The sequence below is a fragment of the Sus scrofa genome, chromosome 1 (assembly GCF_054392235.1).
Source record: "Sus scrofa isolate SSC_HxYL_T2T_F1_AM1 chromosome 1, Sscrofa_HxYL_maternal_Yorkshire_Landrace_v2.0, whole genome shotgun sequence".
In the NCBI taxonomy this organism is placed as follows: Eukaryota; Metazoa; Chordata; class Mammalia; order Artiodactyla; family Suidae; genus Sus; species Sus scrofa.
Genome location: NC_139383.1, coordinates 72,858,780 through 72,882,715, shown reverse-complemented (window position 1 = coordinate 72,882,715; position 23,936 = coordinate 72,858,780). Strand labels below are relative to the sequence as shown.

Sequence of the window (23,936 nt, the reverse complement as noted above, 5' to 3'; positions counted from 1 at the left end):
GATAAGTATTTATGCCAGGTAAGTGATTTTTTTTTCTAAGCTGCTTTTCTTTATTCAACTTCCTGTGTATTTCCTTGAAGCAATTAAGCTGGTAACATAATTTTTTCACCAGTTTCTTAACAAAATCTATTTGCTGTTGAAAAGTTAGAAAATAAATTTTAGGTTAGTCCTTCACCAAACTATCATTAAAAATTAGCAAAGTTTTTTTTTCTTATAGAATTAAAAAAATTCTATCAACATGAGCAGTGCAATTCGCATCAGCCTCACTGAAAATTCAAAAACCAAAAGTATATTACAGGCATCAGCCTCACTGAAAATTCAAAAACCAAAAGTATATTACGGACTCTGAGGCCCATCAGTCCAAACCAATGTAACTGGGGGGAAGAATGAGCAAAAGAAACAAACAGCTGCACTTTTCTGATTTTTCTAGCATCAACATGCATCACTCTTATCCTCAGAAATCTCATTAAAAACCCTATTTCTTAGATATGAATTACTTTCAGTACTCACTAACAAGTATTTTCTGCCCTTTATATCGCTAAAGGCATAACTTAAAATAAGTCCTGAGCACTAAAAAGGTAATGAAAAACATAAAACACACACCCTCCAAGCCAGGAACGCAAAGAGCTACTTCTTACCATCCTCTGACGACTTTTACGAGTATCACAGGGGAGAGGCTCCAGGCGCTGCAATCCTCAATGTCACCAAACACTTCGATACATGCCTCTGAGACGTCCGGCTCACTGTATATCACCACCTGAAGAAAGTGAGAGGGGCAGCATGTGCTTGTGCACGTTCTCAGATCAAAATGAAATCTGGACTAGGAGGAGAAAATACTCTTACCTTTCCGGGTCGGGGATTGATTTTGTTTTGGATATTCCCTCTAAGAGCCTGTCATCAGATGAAACAAAAGCGCAACAAATAATTAAACTTTGTGTAAAGTTCTCTTTTCTCCTCCCACCATCCTTTGAGCAAGGAAACAGGAACTGGCCTCCCATTTGTCCATTCTGAAACAGGTCCATCTTGATCTATGCCAGCGTCCGATTAAAATTCTTCCTCTCCTCTAACTCCATTTGCCATTTCAGTTTCTCCTCATTTAAATGCCTAGGATATTTCCACCCATCTGCAAAGTTCAGGGCCCATGAGTCAGACCTACATTTTATATCAGTTCACAGAAAAAGAACTCAGCTAAGAGATTATAATTCAATCTCAGCAGAATCTCAAATGAATAAAGAGAAATTTTAGAATAAGCTGAATCAATTTTGTGTTCATATATATATACCTTATCTAAATCTATTCCTTTTTTTTTTTTTGCTTTTAAGGGCCGCACCCACAACATATGGAGATTCCCAGGCTAGGGGTTGAATCAGAGCTACAACTGCTGGCCTATACCACAGCCAGAGCAACACAGGATCCCAGCTGCATCTGTGACCTACACCACAGCTCATGGCAATGCCGAATCCCCAACTCACTGAGCAATCCCCCAGGGATTGAACCCACAACCTCATGGTACCTAGCCGGATTCCTTTCTGCTGCACCATGATGGGAACTCCTCCCACCTTTTCTTTTTTAGTAACATCTGTGGTCACCTAGTCTAAATAAAGTGTTTAATACTGCACATGGTATACTTAATCCCACCTTTTCTTTTTTTTTTTTTTTTTTTTTGTCTTTTTACCATTTCTTGGGCCGCTCCCGTGGAATATGGAGGTTCCCAGGCTAGGGGTCAAATCGGAGCTGTAGCCGCCGGCCTACACCACAGCCACAGCAACGCAGGATCCTTAACCCACTGAGCAAGGCCAGGGATCGAACCAGCAACCTCATGGATTCGTTAACCACTGAGCCACAACGGGAACTTTTTGATGGACAAAATACATTTTTTTTATATGGCTCCAAAACCAGTCCTTTTCCAGACCATCTAAAAGACCAGTAAAACTAGAAATGCCCAAGATAATAAGCATAGTGGTTACATATGTAAAGATATAAAACAAGAGCATTTTATTGCTCATCAGGATGCCTAGTCTAAGGCTACCTTTGATCTGACCGCACTCGCATCACACTCGCATCACGCAAGAGTGGACTATGCCTGAAAGTCCACAGGCAGGCCTCAGCAGAGCATTATCACACACTAAAATGGCATCTTCTTATTCACACATACACATTTTGAGAAGGTAAGCCAAAGGAAAAGCCTGAAATTTAAATAAAATCCAGGTAAAACATTAAAAGATAGTAAGTCAACAAAGCCCAAGACCTAACCAAAAACAAATTTTTTTCATCATAAAGAGGCCTAGAGAAAGTATAAAGTGCTTTCTCCTTTCTACACCATCTGACTGGGCTTTCCAAGGGATCCCATAAGGAAACTGTATATTCTGTTGTCAGATTCATCAGAATGTTGTCAAGTAAGAGGAGTGATCTAAGCATGACTAAAAAGCAAGAATAAGGCCATGATGAATGGGGCGTGGCCCAGGGGCAATTCTGTGCTTGAAAGAAATACTTAAACTTATGACTTCTGAGCACTGCAGACCGAATGTTCCCTTTAGAACAGTGGTTCTCAAAGTGCGATCCGGGGGTCCCTCGAGGGCCCTCAATATCCCTTCACGGAGTCCATGAGGTCAAAACTCTTTTCATAAGAAGAAGGGAGTGTTTGCCTTTTTCATTTCAAAGGTTTAGAGTGGAATTTTCTAGAGGTTCCATGACATGTGATGACATCATTGCTCTGACAGCTACAGGAATGTGCATTTGCATGTTCTGTTCTAAATTTTCCTCTGTGTTAATGTCCAATAAGAGGGATTCCAACAGGCATAACCCATATGAATGCTTTTTCAGGTCCACAACCATTTTTATTTTACATATCCATAGCTGAGTATTATTTATATATTTATATATATCCATAGTGGAGTATTATATACATCTATAGCATAGCATTATATGTATCTATAGCAGAGTATGTGATGTGTATGTTTATGTGTGTACACACACACATGGCATCCTACAAGTAACAAATTTGAAAACTTTTGAAAAGAGGGATGTGAGCCTCTGCTGGAAGTTCAACTGTACCTTTTTGTCTTTTTAGGGCCGCACCCTTCCGCATATGGACATTCCCAGGCTAGGGGTCAAATCAGAGCTGCAGCTGCTGCCCTACACCACAGCCAAACTCCAGATCTGAGCCTCATCTGCTACCTACACTGCAGCTCATGGCAATGCCAGATCCTTAACTCACTGAGCAGGGCCAGGGGTCAAACCCACATCCTCATGACTATTAGTCAGGTTCGTTATGGCTGAGCCACAGTGGGAACTCCTGGAAGTCCAACTATACATTTTGAAAGAAACTTCCAAAACCATACATTTTGAAAGAACTTCCAAAATTATTTTCCATGACATACTTGTAGCAAAAGCCAACACAACAAACTGAAACATGGAGCGGAGATCTATACAAATGAGGAAGAGGCAAGATATTTTCTGCCTGGATAAACTGTGTCAGATGCTGATCTACACTCGCCAGGTGGCCTGGGTCACAGGATGGAGAACAGGAATACAGAGGCCCACTCCTGCTCCTGTGTGTAGCAGACCTGAGCTCTAAACTTTATTATAACCTGCCTCCCTCTTTCACTGCCCTCTCTCAACTTGAGTATCAAGCTTGGTAAGAGCTATGCACAAATTCACATCAAAAACTGAGTTAAGGAGTTCCCGTCGTGGCGCAGTGGTTAACGAATCCGACTAGGAACCATGAGGTTGCGGGTTCGGTCCCTGCCCTTGCTCAGTGGGTTAACGATCCGGCGTTGCCGTGAGCTGTGGTGTAGGTTGCAGACGCGGCTCGGATCCCCCATTGCTGTGGCTCTGGCGTAGGCCGGTGGCTACAGCTCCGATTCAACCCCTAGCCTGGGAACCTCCATATGCCGCGAGAGCGGCCCAAGAAATAGCAACAATAACAACAACAACAACAACAAAAAAGACAAAAAAAAAAAAAACTGAGTTAACAAAACAGCTTACAGCAGTCAGATCAAAGATGGAGAAATCCTAATTATTTCTCAAAATCATATTTTTCCATTGTCTCTACTGTATTACAGGAACATGCCAGTGTAAACCAAATTCTTCACTCTCCAACAGCTTTGCAGGAAAAAAAAAAAATTCCCAAATGAAGACTAATTCCAAAGAGAAAATACTTTCTCAACCAGATGGAACAAACAGTTACTGCTACTTATGAGAAGTAAGAGGAACTAACTCAAAGTATAAGAGAAAGGGTCAGGAATAAGATTCTTTGGCAGGGGCTTTTCTCGATAAAAAGAAGCTGCTCCTCAAAACTTCAAAATTCTAGATATAGCATTGAGCATTTTCACACAGAATTAGGGAGAAAAAACATCTTGTCTGTCTCTGAGCTCTCATGTAACTTACCTACACTTTTCATAATGCATTTAAATTCAAAAGTCTCTTAAAATATTTGTAGCTTATTTTTCCTGCTAGACTACACATGCCTTAAGAACAGAATCTTAGTACCTTTTTTTCTTGGACCCTGACAGTCCCTTGTACATAGTAGGTTTTCAAATGTTATGAATGCATAAAAAACTGTCATAGGTGAGCAATACCATTCTTAAACAAATAACACGAATTGCTCCTCCTCTGTCCCCTTCTCCTCTGACAATAAAATACCCCAAATACGCGAGACTGTGTTGCTACTTACTGTTGTATCTGATAAGGACAGTCCAGAAAAAGAAATGCTTGGGTCAAACCGGCTGGATTTGAAAAGACCCGCGAAGTCTGTGTCACTGTTTCCATAGCTTGGCAAGTTCGATTTAAGAATGCTTTCAGTATGATTTGACTTTTCCGTATCATCGCTGTTCTTCAGTTTTGACAATTCAGAACATTTAGTTTCTGGCAAGGGTAGGTGGCTTCTCGAATCCAGATCTTTTTTGGTTTCCTCTTTCTGCACGTACTTTTCCATGGAGCTCAGACTTTTCAATCCCGAATGAGACGTATTTGATGAGTTGAAACTGAAGACCTTGACGCTGCTGGGTGCAAGACTTGGTTGATCTTTCTCTGAACCACAGGGTGGGGCACCCTCAACCACCGGCTCTAACACGGAAGGCTGAGCAAGAGAAGTGCTGTGAGACGTGCTGAAAGATGTGGTCATGGTACTGACTGATGTCACAGAGGGAGAAAAGATTTTGTCTTGTGGTAAAGAAGATAACATGCTTGAGAAAAGGGCACTTTTCTCCAGCCTCGATCTCTTGATTCCACTGTTGCTGATATCCCTGTTCTCTTTGTCATTTGCTTCTGGGGCCACCAGAAGCTCATCTTTCCCATTAGCGTGAGTTTGCAGGGATTTGAAGAGGATACTCTGTTCGGCGGACGTACGTTTGGGCCTCAGTTTGGATTTTGTGTCAAAATTCTGCATCAATTGTAAAGCCGGTGACATTTCAGGCTGGCCTTCCTTTCTCTTCCCCAAACCAAAGGTAAACACGTTGGGATCAAACACTTTTTCTAAATTGTCCTCGTGAATAGGAGGCATGGCGAAGTGAGGGGCAGGGGAGTTTGGCATCCTAGGCTTCTTTTTCTTCTGGGGCACACAAACAGTGCTGTCCATTTTTTTAATAATCTCAGTGAATTTTTCCATATCAGAAGAAGAATCAAATACACTATCATCGCTCCCAGCAGAAATGTTCAAAAGACTGGCAGGACTGTCCTGGCCATTCACGATACTTTGATCAGGTCTTTGGGGGGTTTCTAAATGATTTTGGTCGCCAGGGCAGTGGGTGGGGTTGGATTCAGCCTCCAGGGGTTTTCCATTGCCCTGACTTTGAGCCTGGCTGGGCAGAGGTTTTTCTGATTCGGGCAGCATGACTTGTGGGCCAGATTCTGCTACGTGTTCCTCTTTGGCATCAATGTGTTTGGGTGATGTGCTCTTCTTGCCCTGTACTTCCTCTTTCTGGGGAGCACAACTTGCAACGGAAACCACTTCAAGTTCATTATTGTGACAGCTTGGCAACTGTGCTTCTCTCACTTCAGAGCTATCTGGGATGATCTGGGAGCGGACATCCTCAGTGCTCTCCACGGGGAGCATGAAGGACCTGACCTGGACGAGGACCTTGGATGGACACTCACTGCCCACAGCTTCTGGGCTGTGCTCTGGGGAAAAAGCAGCGCTTGTTTCTTCCTCTCCTTCTCCTGCAAGTTTGGAGGGAGGCATTTTCTCACTGTCCTGATGAGACACAGCCAGAGGACATCCACTTTGGTTTTCTGACACTTTTAGATCAGTGCACGGAAAACTGCTTACAGGAGCTTGAGTGCATGTGCCTTTAGGATCATCCACAGGAATGCAGGCAGTCAGAGAAGGAGAAAGCCTATTAGGTGACTCAGCTGGGGGCTGTGAGTCAGAAAACCCATCCTGTGGCTTTGGTATGGCTGCTGGAGGTGAATCTTTGGTATCAAGAACGGCGGGGATGTCTTGTGCGGCATCAGTCATATTTTCAAGTTCAAGTCTTTTGCTATTGGCAGCCTCTGAGTTTTCCTCTAAGAGCTCGGTGTCCTTGATGGGAATCAGAGCAGTAACCACGGGTTCAGAAGGGCAGCTGGCATCTGTCTGCACATCTGCCTTAAGCTGAGAACCCGGAGTCTCTTCTTCAGGGAGAGTAACTTTGGTTTCTGCAGAGGTTTCCTTTCCCAGCACACCGTTCTGGTTACTATTTGGCATCACTTTCTTTTCAGGTTGCTCCATCTCCTTGGCTTTTTTGGCTAAATTCAGCTTCGCCCTCCCAACAAACGTTTTATTAGAGGAGGCAGGAAGGTTCCTTGGGCCTCGAAGGTCAGTGTGCTTTGGGCTACTGTTTGCGCGCTTGTTTTCAAATAAGGAGATTTTGGTGGCAGTGTTTCCCTTGTGAACTGGCTGGCTAAATGGATTATGCTCATTTCCCAAACTGTCAAGATTCTTTGGGGTTTTAAAGTTTAGTTCCACATGTTTAGGCTTGGCAGGTCTGTAAGAATAAAGCAGTAAGATGAAATTACTGACCTAGGCTTCAAAGTGAACATACCAATTTATTACAAAACTGTGAAAAGCCAATGTCTTTCTGATAGGTAACATTTTAAAAATTATTTTTAGGAGTTCCTATTGTGGCTCAGTGATAATGAACCTGACTAGTACCCACAAGGACACACAGGTTTGATCCCTGGCCTCGCTCAGTGGGTTGAGGATCCCATGTTGCTGTGGCTGTGGTGTAGGCCTGCAGCTGAAGCTCTGATTCTACCCCCTAGCCTGGGAACTTCCATATGCCGTGGGTGCCGCCCTAGACAAAAAAAGAAAAAACGTATTTTTTTTAACAATTCTAAACATACTACCAAGTATTTTCCGTGGATGTTTTGCAGGAGGGATGAGAATACGATATAGCTAAGAAAGTCTAGAGGGGAGAGGTTAACACGTTTACTGAGCACTTAACTAGAATCGCAAGACAACTTGGGGCCTGAAGAACATTAGAACAATTTTAAATACTTAATGTGCTCCCAAACTTTAAATACATAAATGACTTCCTCAAAGATCAACTGTGTATTTTTTATTTCATCATAACTTTCACATTATATCAAAAAGCTAGGTTATAAAAAATATTATTCAACTCTTTGGGTGTTTTATTCCCTTCATCCTACCCCCATAAAATTTTTATCTGATAATGTGTGTTCAATATAGACTATTTGGAAAATATAAAAATGAAAAATCACTCATAATCCTACCAAAGTATATCCCTGTCAACATTTTAGTATGCTTCCCATCGCTTTGTATGCATAGTGAAATATTTTCAATAGAATTGAGATTATTCTGCTCATACTTTGGTATCTTAAGAAAGGTTACTTAACGATGTGTTTAACATACTACCATTTTACAAGTTACTAAAAATTTATTTGAAAAGTCTTTAGTGTAGCATAAAAGTCTATCATATATATGTACTAGAATTTTACTTATCAATTACTCAATTGTTGGTTTTGCCACCACTTTTTGGGCAAAGAGAGTCTCCCATCTTTTTCATCTTTCTTGTGTATAATTACCTCCTAATGGAAATTATAAGTCTTTTAATGTACACATTGTTTTCTTTGGTGGGAGGGAGGGCAGTCCTCTGGCTCTGGTCTTTCCTGCCTCTTACACTAAGTTATCTGTGTGAACTTGGTCAAGTTACTTTAACTCTCTGGACCCTACCTTCTCTACCTATAAAAACAGACAAAAAACTAGATAGTTTAGAACAGAGCTGGTTCTCACACACACACACACACACACACACCACACACACATCTTTGTTCTCTCCAACGGCTGTAGTTGAGGAATAGAAGCAGCTGGGGGGAACAGGGCTTTGGTCAGCCAACCTCCTTTCAACCAGAATCACTCCTACTTATGTTTTATGCATTACTTTTATATAAAAATGCTCTCTGAGAAGAAGAGACTGCAAAGCTAAAAATGAAAATATCTAAATCATTGGTTTAGTGGTTTATAAAATACAAGAGGTAATACCCACTAACTCTCACGGATTGCCAAGCACTTTCTATGGCTTGCCTGATACACAGTTTTATACATTCTCTTTTAAAGTGAGGAAATTGAGGTCTAGATAAGGTAAGTAATTCCCTTGAAGTCACACAGCTAGTTAAGTGACAGAAGGCAGGTGTTCTGGTTTCAGGTACCAGTACTCCACAATGTGGCTTCCCCAGATCAGATCAGACTAGACCCCCCTCCATGACCTCCTCCAGTTTCTCCTCCTTTATGATCCAAGGAGTCAATAAATTATCATGAGATCTATAAGATAATCACGCTTTAGAGACCACCTCAAAGTGGAGAATCATTAAAAGCATTAAAATCTCATGCTGTCTCCTGCATGGACTCACTGGCCTTCAAGAAGGCTGGGCCCCAGGAGCCTTTGGAAGGAACAGGCTTTGGATGAAGACATCTTATCCTTCTGGATAAAATGAGAAGACTTGAGAAGTCCTTCCCAAACACAGCATTAGGAATTGGATTTTCATTTTTTACATTTTCTTTTTTGGCCCTGCCCGTGGTATATGGAAATTCCCCAGCAGGGATTGAACCTGCGCCACAGCAGGGACCCAAGCCACTGCAGTGACAAGGCTAAATCCTTAACCCCATGCACCACAAGAGAACGCCCATCTTTTAAAGTTTTATTTAAATACTAAATTTGAAATATTCTCATGAATTTTTCCCAGGCTTGCTTTCCCTAATATCTCATGATATCTAGACTCCCTCATGGTGGGCACCATCTTAAATTTAAAAGCAAAATTAACTTATAAGCACTTCCTTAAAGGTTAAATTCTATAACCAATGAGATGATTAGAAATATCGAATTTAGGAGTTCCCGTTGTGGCACAGCAGAAATGAATCCGACTAGCATCCATGAGGGTTCGGGTTCGATCCCTGGCCTCGTTCAGTTGGGTCGGGGATCCGGCGTTGCCTTGAGCTGTGGTGTAGGTTGCAGACACAGCTCAGATTCTGTGGCGTAGGATGTAGCTCAGATGCCTGGAAACTTCCATATGTTCCTGGTGTGGCCCTAAAAAAAAAAAAAAAGGACAAAAAAGAAATAGAACTAACAAATGCTATCAGTTAATGAAAGATGTTCACAGAGCAGGGAATATTCATTTTAAACATTCTCACTAAACAGCTTTAGGAACCGTCAAACATCAAAGTATATCTTACGATGTAAATGGAAAATGCTCCGGGTTAGCCAACAAGCTACAGTTAAGAACAGGACACACACACATCTGCATATTAAAGATTTACACCAAGATCAAAACACATTTTACAACCGAACTTTCTGTGCTATTAATTTCTGCTACCAAGAGTCACTACAATTAACCTGGTTCAAACTGATTAAAAGGAAGGCTTTTGTAATTCATGTTGTAATGCCTTCATTATAATGTCAGTGGGGAAAAGAATCTGGAGTCTAAGAAACCATGGCTATAATATGAGAGGGAAATACTCCTTATTCTAAACACACCACTTTAAGAATCTCAACATTCAAAACTTCATAGAGAATTGAAAACCTAACTTTTCTATCAGCATCAAGGAGCATGCTATTTCATAGTGGTTATTTTTCAGGGCCTATAAAATGACTTTAACTCTAAAATCTCAGATTCTAATTGGTTTTAGAAATAACCTGAGTAACGTCCCTACTTGAAATATAATCAGAGGAAAAAACTAAACAATCTGAAAAAAATCCATCTGTCAAACAGAAATAGGTCAAAGGACTAGAAAGAATGATCAATTTTCCAACCCAATAGTCTTCCCATTCACCAAGTTTAAGACCCTGTGTGAAACAAAATTAAACTGACCATATGGCAAAGAAAACTTTGGGTAGAAAATAATCAGTACTTAGAAAAAAACCATTTAGTTTAGTTCTATCACAGGAAACAGCATGCAAAGCCTTTAATTTTAAGATCTGCCTGGTTTGTCTACCTTATCCCTTAACAGTGTAACACTTCTGGCTTTTCCACTGGTACATTCTGATTGGAAGACAGGAGAAGCATCCTTAATCAGGTACATAGTAACATTCTCTAAGGCTCACACTTAGGAGGTCTGAAAGTTCAGTCACACCTGCATTCTACAAATAATGGGCATCACTCACTCCCCTGTTGGTTGTTTCTCCCACGCTGCTCTTACAGAATAAATAGCTGACTCTTATCAAAGGTCTCCAGGTTGGTAGCAGGTGAGGTAACCCAAGTTATTCATTAAGCAGTTTTCCTCTCCAGTGTTTACCAAGCACACCTCCTACTCTAAAGCCTACTTCACCAAGAATTCAAAGAGAATGAATCCATTCAGTTTAAGAATGACAATACTGTGAAAAACCTCAACTCTTTTAATAAATATGTGACTGCAGGAAAAACACATGCGCTGACTGGGAGATGGGGGGGGGGGCATGTGGGAGGTGGAGGATCTTAAGCCTCTTAAAGAGTGCTTTCCCAGTCCTGCCTACCTATACAAATCATACCACCAAGGCACAATCCCATTTCCTCCAAAAAACTAAGTGATTTCTCCCTCCTTTGCACACCCTCAGCTTTAGGAATGGTAACATCCATTTGGCAGTTTAATCGGATTATCACGTCATATAGCTATTTCATTTGTCAGCATGTTGGATGCCAGGCTGTGCCATAAACTTTTCAAAGGCAATATATACTGAATCACAGTTGTGGTTTTTTTTTCCCATGGTTCCTAGCACAATACCATGCACAGACATGGCACTCAATATTTGAAAAATCAACAAACGGCAAGTAGTCAGTCTTCTATTGAGCTTGATCCCACTAATGTGTCATTTATCAAATAGTCTCCCAGTAAAAACACACTTTGATAACTGAAAATTACTATTAGATTTAATCTGGGGGCAAAAATATCAGCAAAATCCCTATCTTTATAAAGGGGAAGAAGCGACCAAGATACTTGTATTAGAGATTTTTTTTCCCTTACGTTTTAGGCCAATAATGCACTAAGATCTTAAAAGGTTCTGTGAAGTCTCTTAAACTTACACATGTCAAAGCTACTGGGCATAATAATGTACATCCATATTAATGTCTGTTCCCTGTTTTCAAATGTCTGTTCCCTGTTTTCACATTTCACTGCATTTGTGTTTTCACAATGTCCCACCCAGGAATGCTGGTGTAGAATTTAAATAAAGAATACAACTAGCTAAACACTGAACTTCAAGAGATACCTCACTTTTTAAAAAGTTTTATATGAATAGGACTAGGATCCCGAATGGATCTTCTTTTTAACACGTTAATTAGACCTTCTTTACCTTAATTTCAACTCTGAAGCGAAAACTCAAGTGCACAGACAATTCCACCACAGATGCAAAGACCCTGAGCTCCTTAGAGCGACCTCCCAGCAAGTCTGCGACCACCAGGGCTCGGCCGGCCCAATTCCGCAGTTACTTACAGGGTCACTTTAGTGGTTACCGTCGACCTGCCGGCACCGAAAGGATTCCTGTGCTTCAAGCCTTCGGCTTCAGAAACTCCGGCCGATCTGCCCAGCTCTTTGCTTCGACTTCCCTCTCCCCGGCCATCGAAATGGTTGGGGAGCGGCCCCCTCTTGTGCTCAGGCTTGATCTCTGGCAACAGTGAGCTGCTCTTGACCGTAAGCTCGCGGGGGATGACCCGGGCTGCCTCCTCCCCGCTCTCTTTGGCTGCCGGGCTGGGGCCAGGATCCGGCGTCCTCTTGGGAGGGGAGTCCTTGGCCGGAGCCCGCGGGCCTCCGGCAGGCGATGTGGGCACGGCCTCGGGGACGCGGCTCCTGCCTTTCCTCTTAGTGGGGGACGAGGCTGGAGGCGGCTGTTTGCTCCTCTCCGACTCCCCTCGGAGCTGCCCTTTGGGGCCGGGGCTGGGCTTGGACTCTAGGCAGGCGGCAGAGGCTACGCCCCCGTCGGGGGCCGCCCGCGGAGATTTCACTTTCTTTTCCGCAGAGCCGTTCTCGGCGGCTGCCTTTGGCGCCACCTCGTAGTCGAAGACCGCGTCGTCCCGGGCCGCGCATTCAGGCAGCGGAGAGTCAGCGCCCGGGGAGTCAGTGGATTTCTGCGACCTCCTCCGCCTCCCCGACCTGCGGCCGCTCGATCTCTTCTCCATGTCGTCGCAATCTTCTGCCCCGGGGGTGATCACGACCGGCTCTTCCACCTGCGCCACCTCAGTCTTACTCAAGTAGATGTCTAGAGTCAACACTTTGGCAGGGTGGGCGCGCTCGCGGGGTCGAGAGTGTCGCGGAGGCTCGGAGACTGCCCGGTTCTCCGCGCCCTCGGCAGGAGGGTCGCCCGGCGGAGCCGATGCGTCCTCGAGGGGCTGGCTCGGCGCGTCTTGGGACTCCGGAGTGCACCCCTGGGCACACAGGCTGGGGGCCCCGTCAGCCGGCCCCTCCCCGGTGGGCGAGCCCGGCACGTCCCTCGCTTCTTGGGTCGGCTCCTGCCCGCCAGAGCCAGGTGAAGCGTCCTCCCCCGGACTGCGGGCGAGCGACTCAGCGTTCTCTTGCCTGGAGGAGTTCGCTAGGGAGGAATGCAACTGCTTGGCAGCAGTGGTGGCATCTGGGAAAGTCTCTTCCTCTGAGTCCAGAGGTTGTAATTGCGGTGAATCACTTTTATGGTCCTGCTGCACAGCCGCTGCCACTGCACGGCTGCCCGGGCAAGGTGACCGCTCGGCGTCGGGGGCTGGCTGGACGCAGCCCTCGGGGCGTTCACACTCTGGTTCCTGGGGCTTCTTCAGGGGGGAGCCCTCCTCGCACACGTCCGTTTGCTTTGATTGCCTGCTTTTCTCAGTCTCTCTCTCCAGGAGTTTGGAAGAGGTCACATCTTTGGGAGAGACTGATTTGGCATTTGGGCTGATGGGATTCTCGAACCCGTTTCTGGTGTTCCTTCTCCTTCCTGCTGTGAACAGAGTGCCAAATTTCCCCAAAACTGGCTTCCTTTTGTTCTCTTCTGGTGGTTGTGCTCTGGACTGAAAAATAAAAGGGGATGGGAGAGGGACAATGTGAGAATCCAGTTTTTTTCCCTTTTCGTAGTAAGTACGTTATGGAGCTACAAGCCAAAATAATAAGCCAGAGCTTCTAACTGAAAACGAGTTTGGTTTTGACATTCATTGCAGCAAAATAAACTCTGATTTTACCTTTTGAATTTTTCTCAGACACCATCCATGTTTGGTGCTACTGAGAGTAACATTAACTAGAGAAAGAAAATTATAAAAGAAAATTCGGAAGTCCAAATAATCACTCAGGCAAAGAACTCGAAGTGCTTTGTTTTTTTAACCTCCTTCCTCCATGCATCTTCGAAACAGCTCTGAGTGACTACAAGGCAGCAGTATACATACTAAAGTATCTTAAGGCGGAATTTCCCCCCAAATAACCGCTTTCTTTTTGTAGGTGGGAAGGAGGACGAGGAAAAAGTCTTCTCCTCCAGTATAGAAAGACGCTACCTGGCTTCAATGTGACTGCAAGTGAAAAACCGTAAGAAAATGAGCACGCGGACCCGCCCTTAGCCAAGCCCGAGATTCTTGGCGGGCCGGCTGACTCCTCCAATGGGAGAAGCACGTGGGCATTCAAATACCCGCTGGTTCCGACTGAACACAGCCCGCCGCTGTGGAGCTCATCCCAGAGGCTCTTGCCCGCGGGAGTGCCAAATGGGAAACACCTGCGGGAGGGAGGGCGAAGGTGCAGGGCGACCGCCTTCGCAGGTTCCCGCTGATTCGCCCCGGCGCGTGCAAGCGCGCGAAGCTCTCCCACGCCGACTTCGGCGGAGGGTCGGTACCTCACCACCCTGCTAAGTTCTCCCAGCGCACCGCCGGGAGACCCAGGGGCCGACCCACCCACAGGAAGTGGCCCCGGCAGCCTGCGAGGACTCTCCTTGGCGCCGGGAAGTGGGAGAGAAAGAACCTGCGCCTGCCCTATGGCCTGGGGCAAAACGGCTGGCACCAGGTGCCCGCGCTGGATGCCAGGCGGGCACACAGAACAAATCAATGAAAGCCAATCCGCCAATGGGCGCCGCGGCGCGCCGGGAGCGGGTAGAAGGCTGGGGGGGGGGGGAGGTTCGGGGAGGGGGGGCAGGCCGGCGGGGAGGTTAGGAGGTCCGTCTGCGGGAGGGAGGGAGCGCAAGCCAGAGCCCCGCCCGGCTCCTGGCAGAGGGAAGCGTCTTCCCGGTCACGAGCCCACACGTGTGGCTAACAATAACTTAAGAACTCCCTCTTCCACCTAAAACCCAGAAGCTAGCTTGAGCCTCACCTTTCCTGGAAGGAGAACATTCACGGCAGTTTTTACAATATTAACTGTTTACAGGGAGGTTCCTGAGTCACTCTTTAAAGCAGCTCCATTTTCATTTGAGCTATAACGCAGCCCGTGGAGTTTGAATTAGTTGGGAAATAGGAAAGACTGTAAGACTAAGCATGGAATTAACAGGATCGACAAGCACTCATTGAGACAGCCCTGGCACTGTTACATAATGTAATTCTGCGACAGCCATGTGAGGAGCTGTCACCCCACAGCAGAAATGAGGAAAGCAAAGCTCCCCAGCAAAAAAGACTTAACTCTGTGTGTGTGTGTTGGTGCAATAAAGTCAGGATCCTCAGCTGCCAACCCTTGCTTCCTCCAGGGACCCCTTTCAGTGGAGGTGCAGTGGGCACGCTGGAGCCAGAGACAGCCCAGATCCCCAGAATCTGCTCCTGAGGACGTGCTCCTGAATCAGATTTACCTACAAACTTCAGAGGTGATTCTTCTGGCTTGAGGAGCATCTACTGGGAACTCTGGAATTAGAAGCTACTTGGAGCTTCTGTGACTGAGTTAATATGCCTCTAAAATCTAACCAGATTTTGACTAATAATTTAATTTTTCAATGGTTATATAAAATAGGAAGAATTCAGTGTGATTTAAGAAAAAAAACTTTAAAATTTCCAATTTCTTAAGGAATATAATTGGACTTTTACTATGAGTCAAAAGTATTACATGATTTTTAAACATGATAATTCCTCATGCACTAGACACTTGATAAGTGATTTACATAGGTTTTCATCAGAGATGGCCCTTAAGATAAGGTAGCATTTTTATGGCCATTTGTCAAGGTTCCTTATCCACAGCCAGTAGTCTAACTCTGGAGATGGAGCTTTTTGTCTCTGCTCCCTGAACAGGCCTTCAAACATATCCTCAAGCAGCCAGAAATAAGTTTTGAGTCTTATTGGCTTAATTCTAGCCCAAGTCCAAAGAAAACAAGTGTATGTATTATTCGGATCTGCCAGTGATGTGGCAATCCATTTTTCCCTTGCAGTTGAAAGGTGTCTGTTCAGCAGTCCTCTGCTCAGCACAGGGTTTTTTGTTTGTTTGTTTGTTTTTTCCTTCCATTTTTGGCCATAGCTGCTTTTGACAGAACCAGTTGCTCTGCTCTTCTTAACTTGGCCTTCATCAACTACTTCACTCCTCCTCCCCTCAGAGGAGGAGACAGTTTGTTACCTGCCAAGCTTCTCTGTCTGTTGAACTTACTAGAATTACAGACTTTTATTTGTACATGAATGTTCAGAGCAGCTTCATTCATAATAATCAAAACTAGAGAAAAGTTTTGTTTGTTTTTTTGCTTTTTAGGGCTGCAGTTTTGGCATATCTAAGTTCCCAGGCTAGGGGTTGAATCGGTCCTGCAGCTACCAGCCTATACCATAGCCACAGCAATACTGGATCAGATCTGCAAGCCTCCTCTGCAACCTACATCATAGCTCACAGCAACAGCAACACAGGATCCTTAATTCACCGAGCAGGGCCAGGGATCAAACCTGCATTCTCATGGAGACTAGCTGGATTCGTAATCCACTGAGCCACAAGGGGAACTCCCCAAATTGAAGACAACTTAAATATCCATCAGCTGGAGAATGGATAAATTGTGGTACACCCATACAACAGAATGGTACTCAGGAATAAAAAGGACAGACCTTCTGAAACATGTAAGGACACAGATGAATCTCGTAAGCATTATGCTACCTGGAAGAAATCAGACTCAAAAGGAACTGAATGTTTCCATTTACATGACATTGTAGACAATGCAAATTCAATATATAATCATAGAAAGATCAGTGGTTGCCTGAGGCAGGTGGGGACTGTGTAGGTATGACTGGGAAGAGGCACAAAGGAACTTTGTGGGGGTAATGACACTGTTCTATTTCTTGGTTTTGGTAATGGTTATACATGTGTATATATATTTCAGAACATCAAAGTGTACATTTAAAACAGGTACAATTTTTAATACATAAATTATCTTAATAAAGTTTATTTTAATATATAGCTTTTTGGAATTCCCGATGTGGCTCAGTGGAAACGAATATGACTAGCATCCTTGAGGATGCAGGTTTGATCCCTGGCCTTGCTCAGTGAGTTAAGGATCTGGTGTTGCTGTGGCTGTAGCTATAGCGTAGGCCAGCGACTATAGCTCCGATTCGACCCCTACCCTGGGAACCTCCATATGCCTCGGGTGCAGCCCTAAAAAGACAATTAAAATTAAAATTAAAAAAAAATACAGCATTTTCCCTGAGAAGTAAAGAGCAGAAACAACCCATCTGGTTCCGGTGCAGAGTTCAGAGTTCTTATCAACAGGGGCCTCAAGCTACTTCAAAGGCTGCTTCCTCACTTAGAGGGCAATGCCGCTTTCCCTGAGGGGCTGGGGCTTGGGTCACTCTGTCATCAGATCTCTTCTCAGGATCCTCTGAGCAGAGTTCAGAGAGCACCATTCCTTGTGAACAAAGTTCAGTCATATCTTTCAGCAACACCCCACTTAAAACAGGACACATGTTTCTCTTCAGCCAGGTTTCCTTTCAGTGTTCATGGTGGAAGAATGACTGTGGCAGGTGGAAAACAAAAGCTAGTCGGGCTGGGAATCATCCAGAGAAGAAGCACCTCCTTCAGTAGGAGCTTTTGCACCTAGAGTCCTGAACCTAGGATGGGGCCACAGACCCAGCACCTCCCCGCTTGACCTTGATGATAATCTGTTGGGAAGGGGAGTGTTCTGCAGAAAGGCCATGAGGGCCCATCGGTCTTCTTGCCCCACCCTTGACAAGGCTCTTGACGGTAGCAGAGCCACCCGGGACTTCCTCTGTAGGTAGCTTTTCCCCTGTCTTTTCTGCCCACCTGACCATGCAGAACCTGACCTTGGCCTCCTCCTGTTACCCATGCCCCACTAGGATGAGCACAGCTTACAACACGACATGTGGTGGGTGGTGTGTTGGGGTCTGTTTTTGAGTGTTCTTATTGGCTCATTAGAGAGCATGTGTAGGCATCTAACAAGACCAAAGTCAGCAGTACACGGAGGCTCAGGCAGCACTGGCTGTAGAGATCTCTGCTTCTTGACCTTCCTCATATGGCAGCGGCTGCCACTAAGTCAAAGCTACAGTTCCCAGGTTAGGGGTTGAATCAGCTGCTGGCCTACACCACAGCCACGGCAACACTGGATCCCCAACCCACTGAGTGAAGCCAGGGATAGAACCCGCATCCTCATGGATATTAGTCGGGTTCATTACCGCTGAGTCACAACAGGAACTCCTAACCTTGTCCTGTTCTATATAATTTCAGAGATCTCTGTGATCTCCTCGCTAGTGTGGAGCAAAAGGTCAGGAAATACAGGATAAATTGTTAATATACCCAAATGTCTAGACACAGAGGCCAAAGAGTTTATTTTTTTTTCAGATTACCTTGAAGTCATTTAAATTTAGAACAGCTTCACCTGAAATCATGTTTAGAAGTTGAAGAAAAATATGTTGAGCATATTGTTTGAAAAAATACTGTTTAAAAATGTCTTTTAGACAAATACCAGAAGATATCATTTATACGTGGAATCTAAAATATGGCACAGATGAACCTATCTACCAACCAGAAACAGACTCACAGACATAGAGAACAGACCTGTGGTGGCCAAGGGGGAGGGAGTAGGATGGACTGGGAGTTTGGGGTTGGTAGGTGCAACATTACATTGCACATTCTATTACATTTGGGATGGATAAGCAATGAGGTCTTACTGTATAGCAAGGGAACTATATCCTGTCTCGGGATAAAACATGATGAAAGATAATATGGGAAAAAGGCTGTATATACAGGTATGACGGGGTCACTTTGCTGTACAGCATGAAGTGACACAATATTGTAAATCAGCTATACTTCAGTAAAAAAAAAAAGTCTTTTATTTCCCATATTTTCACTGCACAGTGGAATATAATCCCCTTGAGAGCAAGAAAAATGACCTACTTGCATTTCCACACACCTAGCACACGGGCTTACAGTAGAGGTGGCCATAAATTGTGCTGCTACTAAAGACTTAGTAACATCCCTTCTCACTTCCAAAAGGGAGTCACCAGCCCTCGTGGCGACAACTATAAACATGGTTGTATCTAAACAAAAGGAAAAGAGAATGGAAATAGTTTCTGCACAAGACTTAACATGGTCAAAAATCTGCTCCTCTGTCCTGCCCATGTGAGCATGGTGATGCAGCTGCTGGCACACAAACTTTGATTTCTTCAGGTTTGCTGCTGGCTCCCAGCCTGAATCTGACTTGCGAAAACAGATCAAGATCTTCTTACATGTACTCACATGTGGCTCCTGCTAAAATGTGGTCAGTGATGTACAAAAGTAACTCTTTTTTTTTCTCTTTATAGAAAACACTTGTGATTCCCTATGAGCTCACTTTGTTGATTTCTGAAAGATATCTTAGCTCTTTAACTTCAGTTCAGCCATGATGAGGAGAGAATCCAGTGGTCATTTTTGAGAATGGTGTTGAGGTAGGAGGTGGATGGGCCCCTGGGCTGAGAATAGCTGGGATTTGTTAGGCTGAGAAAATTGGGCCTTGCTTCCCTTTGACACTTCAAGGGGAAAGTCAAAGGCAGGAGCTGAACTCTACTGGAGTAAAAGGTAAGATGACCACATCAATCACCCCCGGGGTCAAGGACACCTCCCCAGTTACACATGCACAGAAAGACTCCTAGGGGTCAAAAAGGGAGGGCGTGAGAGGCCATAATAAGTTCTCCTACCATCCCAGAACCCTTGGCTCAGGAATCTGTCTTGACCAAAAGATGCACACACACACTGGGCAGGGTCCTGGGTCTGGTCAGGTATGAGAAATAATACAAGATAACTGGCCAAAGGAAAAAAAGACCCGGAAGAACTGTCCCATATAAATGATTTAAATCACCTCTCTGGCGTACTCCTCATTCAGGGGGACATCCACACCCATGCTCCTTTGCATGTGTATTACTGCTTTGCTTCTGCCTTGGATAAACAGAATAACTCTGTGTGCTCTCCCACAAGTTATACTGCATTTCTAACAATAAACTATACCTGTTTTTACAATCTTTGCCCCCTTGAAACATTCTTGCTTTCAACAGGGGGGCAAGAATCAGGGCAATTCTGCTTTTAGCTTCTAGCTAGTCTAGTGGTCAGGATTCCCGGTTTTCAACCAGGCAGCCCAGGTTCAATTCCTGAGCAGAGAATTAAGATTTCTTTCCAAGCCACCACTCACTGCTGTCTCTCTGAGATCAGTATAACTGGCCATGATACTTGAATAATATTTTATGTTCACAGCACATGTGTATATGTGTTGCACTGATAAGGAACTTTTTTTCTGAATAGATTAAAAAAAAATAGCCTTAGTTGTGTGGTCTAAAAAACAAGGGAATTTAAGAATTCACCTATCAACTTTTAAAAGTAAAAACAAGGGTTAATAAATTCTGTTCAATAAAAGCAGGAGATACTTTTACCTGGTGATGGATAAAGAACAAAAATGGGAAGTGGGGAACGGAGAGAAAAAAGAGAAATGATCAAATCTGAATAGAAAATCTGATACAGAATTAGGTTACAAGAAAGAGAAATACAAGAAGCAGGAAAGATTTTCCTGAGGAGATACCACTTTACAACTTCCAGAATATTCATGCTGAAGACTTTCAGAATTAAAATCTTTCAATAGCCCCATGATAAGTGTACAGCAGAATATCATTGCAGTCTCAGAACCCCCAGACAACCGAAGTTCAATTGAAAGGAAGCCCAGGTATGACTCCCTAATACTATACAGACTTAGATTTTTTCATAGGTATTTACAGTGATCTCTTCTCCTCTTCATCACTCCATTTTTTGGGTATTTGTGCGAATATCTATGGCCCACTCAAAAAATACAACACACATGCAAAATGCAAAAGAAGAAATGTTCCCGTAAATATATCTTGACCTATTAACACTGAAACTTTTCATTTTAACTTTTCTTTGGTCTTTTTGTCTTTTTTAGGGCCGCACCCGAGACATATGGAGGTTCCCAGGCTAGGGGTTCAATTGGAGCTACAGCCGCAGGCCAAGGCCATAGCCACAGCAATGTGGGATCTGAGCTACGTCTGTGACCTACACCACAGCTCATGGTAATGCCAGATCCTTAACCCACTGAGCAAGGCCAGGGATCAAACCCGCGTCCTCATGGATACTAGTCGGGTCCGCTAACCACTGAGCCACAGTGGGAACTCATTTTAATTTTTCAAATGTTTTTTTCATGTATTATACAGTTTCTCTCTTAGACTATACTAGATATAATTTAGCTACTTCTTAATGATTCTGGAGACGGAATCATGGACCCTGGTTATTTTACATTTGCTCTATAATAGAAATGTCTTCCATGGCTATTAAAATGAGTGAAGACTAAGGCTTGCACTAAATGACCCGCAAAAGATGATATTTTAGTTATATGCAGGCCTCTTAGAAAAAGGCACAGGAGGAGTTCCCATCGCGGCTCAGTGGTTAATGAATTCCGACTAGGAACCATGAGGTTGTGGGTTTGATCCCTGGCCTTTCTCAGCGGATTAAGGATCTGGCGTTGCCGTGAGCTGTGGTTTGGGTCACAGACGCGGCTCTGATCCCGTGTTGCTATGGCTCTGGTGTAGGCCAGCAGCTACAGCTCTGTTTCACCCCCTAGCCTGGGAATCTCCATATGCCGCGGGTGCGGCCCTGGAAAAGGCAAAAAGAGGAGAAAGAAAAAAAAAGGGGCACAGGAAATTACTGCATTCAGCCAATTCTGATTTCCATACAATTTCATTCGGTGCAATCAATAGTACTTTACTTCAGACCTTCAGAGCCTCCTCCACTCTCAATGCTGCCCAGGCTCTGGGGTGGGGGCAGGAGTGAAGCTTGCTTCCCCCTGTGCTAATATGTACCTGCATCCCAGATCCCATCCAGCTCTGCTGCTCACCACTGTTCTCCTTGTTTTTTAATCTCTTCTCTGCCCTTTCAACCTCATGTGATGCATACTTCTCTATTTACCACCTCAGTGTGTTTTTCCTTCCTAATACTGTCACTTCAAGCCACATGGCAGGCATATCCTGTTGCATCGAATTTGAGGTATACTATCATGTAAAAGAATAGGCACAGACTTTTTTTTTAAACTTTTACTTTAACAGTGTCCTGAAAAAGAGGCATTACTGAATATAAAAGCCATAATTTAAAGAAATGGCTGTATGTTGTTTATTCCAAAAGTATTTCCCCCACTTTCAGAGGGTTTAATGAAAAAGTACAGTTTTCTTTTAAAAAGTAGACTCCCAGTTCCAGCTAAGAACTGTCTTAGGCCATTTACTGTATGACAGGAACAGAGTCAAAACTAATTGTTTAAAGCCAGTGACACCTGATCAATCAGAAAGGAAGATAAGGTCATAGAGTATTTGAATTGTAGGATATTTTACTCATTCATTCTACTAATAATTATTGAGAACCTGCTTTGTGTCAGATTTTCTTCCCACCTTAAAGAAGCAAACCATGGCCCCAAATATCTAAATAATTTTCCCAAGATTCAAGTCAGGCTTTCTAAGAGTTAGCTCAGTGACTTTTCCCATTTGAATTTATAATAGATCATTAGGAAAATAAGATTTTGTTTCCTAGAATATGACTGACATACCCCCTTTTATGAACGTACTGACCCTATAGAGTATGTTACCCTTGTGTGGCCTGCTTCCTCCTAGGCCTTGTGCTATAACAGCGGGGATGGAGTAACGGATAACTCACAATGTTTCTCTCTGTGTAAACTGAACAGTTTTCTAAACATTTTCTTTTTCTCTATCATGCTAAATCAATTTGCTTTATAGTAGATATGTGTACTCCTGATTTGGTGAATATCTTTCTCATAGATAACGTGTAACTTAGAGGAGACAGGGGAATTTGAAATAGAGAGCAAATATTTCTTACTACCTTCTGCATTGTGGGCATATCTTGATTAATATGTAATCAAATCACTGACTGGCTAATTCCTAACTGGAGTAAAGAAGCTTAGCCAAGCTGGAAAATGGAAATGTGCTCGTTGTAAAGGAGTAAAAATTAGTTTCTTTTTTGTTGACTCAGAACCAAAAAAGCATGTTCTTTATGCATTTTAAAAAAGAATGTCTTGCACACTAATTCAGGCTGAAGATCAAGAATGAGTACTTTAGGAGTTCCTGTCGTGGCTCAGTGGTAACAAGCCCAACCAGTATCCGTGAGGATTTGGGTTTGATCCTTGGCCTTGCTTAGTGGGCTAAGGATCCAGCAATTGCCGTGAGCTGTGGTGTAGGTCACAGACGTGGCTTGGCTCTCATGTGGCAGCTGCAGCTCCAATTCAACCCCTAGCCTGGAAACTTCCATATGTTGCAGTTGCAGCCCTAAAAGACAGAAAAAAAAAAAAAAAAAAAAAGAATGAGTAGAAGAATGAGTGCTCAGATTCCGTAAGTTGTGGAATCTGAGCACTCAAGTCCCAAGGACTAATTTCCAATTGGGTCACCTGTATATACCTGGTGTGTGATGAGGAGGGTAGGGATGTTGGGGAGATAAGGGTGAAGCAGCCTGGGAGAGACAGACACAGCATGCCTGCCTCCACTGGGCATAGCTAGCTGTCAGGCCCACTAAGATGACCGGGACCAGGCGAGGGAAAGAACTCAGAGGTAGCCACTCTGCGAAGAATGAAGAAGCCTCTCCAAGTCAGCACATTGATGCCAGGCTGCCTCTGAGCCTTCTAGCGGCCTTGAGACCTTACAACTTGAAAATGGAACCATCATTTTCTTTCCACTTAGTATACACTTCCCAGAAGGGTTTCAGTTTTGTCTAATTTCTATGGCGTATTACTGATTTCCCAGCAATTCCTTTCAAATTAAGAAGCAGAATGCATGCTTTCATGAAGACACCTTGAGAAAACTACCTATTTAAGGGATCAAATCATTTATCCTTTCGAAAATTCTTCTGGAGTTCCCATTGTGGTGCAGTGGAAATGAACCTGACCCATATCCATTAGGACGGGGGTTTGATCCCTGGCCTTGCTCATTGGGTCAAGGATCTGGCATTGCTGTGATTTGTGGTGTAGGTCTCAGATGTGGCTCGGATCCCATGTTGCTGTGACTGTGGTCTAGGCCAGCACCTGTAGCTCCGATCCAACCCCTGGCCCGAGAACTTCCATAAGCCTCAGGTTTGGCCCTAAAAGCAAAAACTAAAT

At 44.0% G+C, this 23,936-nt stretch overlaps 1 protein-coding gene across 6 annotated transcripts in view; it reads right to left on the bottom strand.

The window, feature by feature from the left end:
• CRYBG1 (crystallin beta-gamma domain containing 1) overlaps positions 1-23,936 on the bottom strand; it is a 211,196-nt gene that overhangs the window by 51,219 nt on the left and 136,041 nt on the right. For 4 of the 6 annotated variants that reach the window (XR_014806521.1, XM_021090505.2, XM_084961601.1 and 1 more), the window contains 4 exons: positions 11,903-13,443; positions 4,676-6,965; positions 844-891; positions 639-757 (listed from right to left, as the gene is read on the bottom strand). Coding sequence is in view for 5 of the 6 variants with exons in the window: in XM_021090505.2 (XP_020946164.2) it covers positions 639-757; positions 844-891; positions 4,676-6,965; positions 11,903-13,443 (3,998 nt within the window). In the remaining variant the exon portion in view is untranslated. Of the gene's footprint in view, positions 1-638; positions 758-843; positions 892-4,675; positions 6,966-11,902; positions 13,444-13,611; positions 14,609-23,936 lie in introns of those variants that run through there. The other 2 variants (XM_084961621.1, XM_003121329.7) reach the window with 2 other exon arrangements.